Source organism: Dermacentor variabilis, chromosome 3 (genome assembly GCF_050947875.1).
Source record: "Dermacentor variabilis isolate Ectoservices chromosome 3, ASM5094787v1, whole genome shotgun sequence".
NCBI classification, from domain to species: Eukaryota; Metazoa; Arthropoda; class Arachnida; order Ixodida; family Ixodidae; genus Dermacentor; species Dermacentor variabilis.
In genome coordinates, this window is record NC_134570.1 from 27871038 (window position 1) to 27878144 (window position 7107).

A 7107-nucleotide genomic window follows, 5' to 3' on the forward strand; every position below is an offset into this window, starting at 1 on the left:
GCTACCCTTTCTATTGCGACTCATTTATTGCCTTTATCAGATACTTTGCGGTAGGTAGACCTTTGCCTCATCTCGTTGGGGGAGTCTCTAGTAAAAGAAAAATGGGTCCGTCTGGTGAAACTTGAGCCCTAGTTCCCCGGCGCAATAGGCCGCAGATGCAGCCACAGAACTAGTGAATAATCGTCAATCTTGTCGTTCTGCTCTCTCTTGTGGCAGCTAGCAGCTTGAAATTATTGGTTCGCGCGTCACCTCGCGTAGGAACAATGTTCTTACAAAATCGAGCAGAGATACGGGTACCAGTTTCCATTAGGCCACAGATATAGGATTAAGAACGGGTAGATGACTGTCAACCTTACCACTTCCCTCCTGGCAGCTTGCTCTTTGAGACGACTGGCGCGCGCATCAAGTCACGCAGCAACAATCTGCTTATCGAAGGTAGAACAGCTGCGCTCGCCATCTTCCTCCCGTGATTCCACGGGAGAAATAATTTCAGGAACTCTTGAAAGCATTATCACAATTCGTCAAAGTAAGCGATCTGCGCGTGAAGTTACTGAATACGGGAAAATGAAAATAAAGGAATCAATCAGAAGGGCAGTGCCTTTGTTACTGCACATATAACCAAGATCATCTAAGCAGAGTGAAACATACGGACGAATGTACGGATGGCCATTGTTGCCAGCTGCAGCGACTGACAAAGCAGAGACTTCAAATTTTGCCATATAAGTTTGTAATGAAAATACACTGCATTGCGATGCTTCTGCATTACTTATCTCACAAGTTGCTTAAACATTAACTATTGCCGAAAAATTGCAGAGAATACAAATTCCGCCTCCATTCCACACCGTGAAAGCGGATGTACAGCAAAGCCTGGTGCAGGCATTAAATGAGAACTACCACAACAACTTACATTAAAAAGTAATTGCTTCAGAAAATGCGTAAAGTACGACTTACACACAAGATGCAGGCATGATAGCTTCAAACTGTTATTCGAATATACGCGGAAACTGAAAGAGAAAGCCATTTTCTAGCAGCCATTTGAGGTTTGAGTTGCCGTTGCCGCTAGGCAGCAGCACTGCTAGCACAACGTAAATCCTCACTCTTGTAGGTTCTCCACCTAGCGCAAGAGCATTCTTGAAGTAATTGAATTTTTCAAAGTAAAATGTGTAAGAAAATTCATAAAGGGCGACTTACACACAACCTGCAAACATAACAGCATTGGATTGTAATTCGAACATGCGAGAAAAACAAGTTACGTGGAAACTCAAACACAAAGCACAAGGTCCATACAAATGGGTCGCGAAGCTTCGGTCGAAAAGCAGTTCAGATCAAATTGTCACCGACATCAGCAAGGGTGGTTATGGGAACAGCGATTGAAGCGCGACTATGTTTGGAGGGAACAACCATTCGGGAAAAAAAAAGCGTTTTCTAATTAAATCGAGATACAGATTCATTCAATGAAAATAAAATTCCTGGTGAATTTTATAATGCGTGACAAGTAAAGACAAGTTTGTTTTATTTTATTATTACCGATAAATACATCTTTTTCAGCGCCCATCGTAACAGGGGGCTGAAAGGTGACGCCGCTATCACTTGCAAAGCAATGCAGCTCTTGAAGTGTGCAGAGGGGCGCGCGCGTAAAGTTCAGCTGTTACAATACGCCCCTCTAACATGTTGTGCTGTTGTGTGGTCAACGTTTGTCAGAATTTGGTGACGATGGTAGCTTCATTGTTTCTTAACTTGTTCAGTCAAACGTAGTGTGTTGCGACCGCCAGATAATTGTTTACTTTAGTTGTTTTCGTGCGACTGCGCTGGCCCACGGAATTTCGCGTCCGACGATAGAACCAGCATTCTACACCTAAAGCTTTCGTCGGCCTCCAAAGGAAGCATGTTCTGAGCAGGGGTGCGATTTCGGCAACCACGCGGCTGGCCTTCTGCTGCATCACTTTCCACGCTGAAAGCTCGAAATGCCCATCAAGTCGAATGGCGGGTTATTTGAATATACAACTGTAATGGCAGAGCACCGAAGCAAATATCGCGCCTTCGAGAATAAAATGACGTCACTTCTGTTTTTAACGGATATGGCGCCTCGTTATCTTTTTCTTCCGCCGGAAGTTTCCCCTCGTCACATAAATGGCGCTAAGCCCCACGAGCCGCCTATGAACCGCCATGTTTTGAATGTATGGGCTTCTATGGAAGCTTCGCTACCAGGCATGTTTACCTTGCAAAGCTTCTGTTTGTTATTGGGTCCTTTGCCTGGCGCAAGTACGTTATTGAAGTAATTTAATTTTTGAAAGTGTGTCAGAAAATTTCTAAAGTACGGCTTACACACAACCTATAGACGTGATAGCATATGACTGTAATTCAAATAGATGAGAAAACACAGGCGTGCTACTCGGAAACTCCAACACAAACCCCCTCTTGAGCTGCCACTAGTGGTTCCTGACTTGCTGTCCTTCGTTTGGTTCCATAACTAGGTGAAAGTTCTGAAACGTCGGCTAGTTGAAAAAGAACACAGACGCTGAAAACACCTTTATTGCGACAGTTTTCCAAGATTTTACTAAAACAGGACACATATAAATGTTTCGCTTGGGTATTGCAGAACACTACCCCTGGGTTTTGAGGTAAGATTTCAAATTGTCAAAACGATAGCGATCTCTATTGCAAAATTTCAAGCAATATGTAACAATGAGGTGCTCAAACTGCAAATTTAGGCGATCATATAAGAAGCATTTGTCGAAAGTCGTAGCATTTGCCACGAACAAAAATAATACGAACTTCAGAAAATATCGGATGTTGCCGTGCCTTTTCAAAGCTTATATAGGAACAATGTCATGCAAACATGCTCAATGCGACATGCTTCTAGTGCGCATTCATGATATGAAACCGAAAGTCTCTGTATATAAATAAAGTTGGTGATTCGTTCTTATGATGTACAAATTTTCTGCGATTCGCTCGATATTGCGCAGTTACTATCCGGCAACGACTCAACAACATCTGTTTGCAAATTTCCATGGATATTCAACTTGGGTGGAGCAACGCGAATTGATATGTATTCCTTCTCACGTAGTGTTGCTATTATCGAAGCCGAAGCTAATATTATAACATCTTGATCTTCCATAACCTAGAATGAAGTAGCGACGGGTTTATCCAAGAGATTCTAGAGAGCCAGACTTTAACGTGCACTTGCAACAAGCACTTTTACGGTCAAGTCTCATGAAATAAAATAGTGGTCTTGTTGACGAGGAATTTATATTATTCTATGATCCCTAAAACCTGTAAGTTAGGATCTTACACGCACTGCTAAAAATGTCGTCTAGAACCTTTTCTCGAGCTATGGCATGCATGACAAGGATACTCTTTGAAATCGTACTTCTCACTAAACGCATTCTTCTGTGCATTATGGAACCTGTCGCCTTTCTAGTTAAGAAACACCTGATATGCACCGTCGTCATCGCGGTCCTCAGAAGAGTGATTTCAAGCACAGCTCTTCCACATGCACGCACCCGTAAACATCGCCACTCAATTCTGGCATACAAGTAACACGTGGTTTGGTTGAGACACACTGCGACGAAGCTATTGCAGCGAAGAAATTTTCGGTTTGTCCCTTGCGAACCTAGTTCGTTGGTACCTACAACCGCTAACACCATCACAAGTTTCAACGCTAGCACTTTTATCACAAGAGAAAGCGTTCAAAGACGAACACGGACCGATGTGAGACAGTTCGCTTCCTGCGTTATCGTGTTGTCTTGCGTCCATAGCTTTGTAATGTTTTGCAGCCTATCGATTTCTAACGAATGGCGTCACGAAACATCATTCCCTTAATTGCACCACTTTGAAGCAACGAGTGGTAATTGAAATAAATTCGGCTTTAAGAAGGAACATATTTTCGACGTGTTTTTGCAAAGTTAGAACCGCATAATGATTTTTTTTTGTTTTTTACTTAACCTTTTATCTTAATCTTGTTTTCGACAAAAAGAGCCGCACAGAGAGCCTAACAAATCTCACGACGCCGCAATAGGCAAAACACTTTCACTCAAATGAGTATCCGTCCTGGCTCGCATTGTGCTCACACCACGCTTGTTCTCTGTCTCGCACCACAGTAGATCGGCAGTGTTCACACAGCGTCCGGCGTCGGCTCCCAAGTCAACAAGGCCAAGTCGGTAGACCCAGAGAGATCTGACGCTCCGTAACCTTTGCGGTTGTTTCCGGACCGCAGAGATCGGCTGTACAGACGAAAGACGCGCGAGTTGCACGAGTAGGCGAGCGCCACGAAAAACCCTTGCACCGACGCAAGGATGCAGAAGGCAAACCAGACGGCCTTGAGTCGCGCCAGTTGCGCGGCCAGCCCAGCGACCCAGGTAAGTGTGAGGACGAGGAGCAGTTTGGCGTAGAGGAATAGCTGCAGGTAGCGCCTCCGCTTCATTCGGTCCCTCGTCTTGCGGTTCATCTGCAGGCTAGCCGTGTAACGGGTCAGGATAGCCGCCTTGACGAAGTACCGAACATCCGACACGGCCAGAACGAAGGCAGGAAGGCAGAATGTCCAGAGGTAGGAGCCGCGGCCGAGAATCCAACAGGTGATTCTGTCGTCGGACATCTGATCCAGCACCGTGCCGAAGTGGACGACTCCTGAGAGACCTGTCAGAAGCAACGGAAGGCCCCACGCAAATGCGGCCGCTTTGAGGAACGACTTGCGGTCCTCGCTGGCGGGTGACGGTTGAAGGTTGATGTTGTCCCTGAAGGTCTTGTACATGTCTCTCGACATGGCGGCGAGCCAGCAGTGAACCGCCAGCCAGAGGAAATGTAGCAGGAAACCAAGAGTGACGCAGAGCCTCTTGTCGCTTGGTCGTTCAACGCCAATGACGCTGAGGAGATGTGACAGAAAGAACGCGGCCAGGAGGTTCAGTAGGGAGGTGCCGCTCAGCGTCCGTAAGTCGGAAAACAGGCTGTACGTTATGAAAGTCAGGACAACTCCTACTATTGACAAACTCGTGCCGATCACGGAGAGCAGTGACAGAAGACCAGTGGAGCCCGTGCCGATCTCGAAGCCACTGCCGGCTACCCACGTTCCGTTGACTTTGTGCAAGTGCGGAGCATATCCACCGTCTCCGAAAGTGTGGAGTCCCACGGCAAACACGTCAGCCATCGTGATACTCTTTGCCGGCAATGAGAAGAATGTACGGAATGGGGGAGAATGATGCAACCGCAATGTTACCGCTGCAATAGCACTTTGCCGTTTGTTGTCGGTGTTCCTGTCGACGAGATGAAGGCTATTCACCGAATTACGACACCAGCAAGTCTTGCTATCCCAGTAACTTCGCAACTTTTCAGCTTGTCGAGAAAAATATGATGGTTGCTATTCATATTTCGTGTTGTTTTGCGGGTGCTGGCATCTTCCTGGGCGTTCTATTCGCCGGCTTTGCGTTGTTCACGCCTACTGCTTGGTGCTACTGAATGCACTTTAGGCACCGATTCAAGGTGATGACGGCGCTGGTCTCCTTTTCTTCTTCTTTGTGAATGTGCGATGGGCGCAATTATATTTTGGCTAAAGGAAAAATTTGCTCTTGACAAGGGCCGCGCTTTACTTAGCAAAGGGTTGTGTGTGTCGTCTTCTGTCACAAATGATTCGATTCTGCCAGTGGTGTTCATGAAATAAACCCGCAGTGCTCGAAAGCAACGCACAGCAACGCAACAGTGCTTACCTTACACAAGCGTCAAGTTTCTGTCCAGGAACACGTGCGCGCACAGCAATATGACTTTCCTGGTAGTTCAGCAATCTTAGCTTCTAGTACGGTGAACGCTGCCAATAACTTTCTGACTACGTCAAAGTAAAAAACATGTCACTCTGTTCAAGGTTCTCAGCCAGTCTTTTCTCTTCAAAGGGGATGCTACACGAATACGCGTGTTATTCAAGACACCGAGAATGAAGAGCCTTTATCTTCTTGAAGAAAATACCTTTTTGCTCTTGTTTTCTTCACGAAGTGTCGCCCCAAATTTTCACAATGTCAAAGACGTAATATTCGGTGTGAGCTCGTGTCACCTACGCACAGGAGTACTCATGAAAACATTTGCTGGCGGCAGGCTCTCGCTGTTTTTTGCCGCTATTCCTGCGTTTCTATCAATGGCACATTCGTCCCTCTACAGCCTTAGAGTTGAACACCTGAATGAGACGGTTTGGACTACAGTTGACTTCAGCAAGGATCACATTCTTGTGACGGGCGAGGATGTAACAAATCCTCAGAAACACTCCTCCATTGTCGAAGGCGGACACTCCGGTTTCTCCGTTCACGCCGCGGTAGGCAAAGAGTGGTGGTCGGAATGCCTAAAGAGTGATACAGTTTCCGAATAGGCACCCGTCACTTTCAGAAACAAACAACCCAGTCTAAAAGCAGACTGTGACGAACTGAGAAGGAGTCCGGAAGTAACTTCTTGTCCTAGTAGTCGTGACAGCTCGACGGTCACCTGTCACGGTGCAGAAAAATATCCGTGTCCCGCACCGCTGTGCAGCTCGTTCCAGTCCGCGGCGGCTGACAGCAGGCAGCGATGAATCAGTGAAGCGAACGCACCAAGGCACACCGCACCGAAGCCCGAGGCCAAAAGAGACTGAAGCGCAGAGGTGAGCGGCTGCTCTTGCGTCGACCGCTGCTCGTCGTTTGACGGCGCGGTAGCTCGAGCCCACAGTTCTATAACACCGGAAAGCCGAGTGAGCGACGAGAGGGAGGAAAAAAGAAAATGGGGGAAGGAAAGGAAAGGTGAGAGATCCCGTTACGACAACAAACGAGGAGAAGCGAACGACAGATGGAATGGGGAAAGGGGCACACACAGAGGGGAAAAGAGCCTGGCGGTAAACTGGAGCTGGTGTGTGCAAGTGGTTGTTTTGAATGTGGAGGGAGGCTAGAGAAAGAGGGAGGAGGAGCTGCTGTTAGGTGGTGCCACCTATCGGCGAGCCAGGAAACTAGCCTTTCGGCTTGGATTGAAACTGCGGGTGGTGTTCTGAGAGGAGCTCATTAGAGTCTTTGTCGTTGCGTGCGGCCTACCAATGTCTTGTTTGCTTCTTGAAATTCGGTGCAAAGAAAGAGCATGTTCCGAAACCAGATTCTTCATAATGTA

At 46.9% G+C, this 7107-nt stretch overlaps 1 protein-coding gene across 1 annotated transcript; it reads right to left on the reverse strand.

Moving 5' to 3' along the window:
- Window positions 1–2514: 2514 nt before the first annotated feature.
- Window positions 2515–6649, reverse strand: LOC142575332 (adhesion G protein-coupled receptor E3-like). The gene has a single exon (XM_075684602.1). It carries the CDS (start codon window positions 5141–5143, stop codon window positions 4115–4117), a length of 1029 nt encoding a protein of 342 aa, XP_075540717.1. The 5' UTR covers window positions 5144–6649; the 3' UTR covers window positions 2515–4114.
- Window positions 6650–7107: the final 458 nt, after the last annotated feature.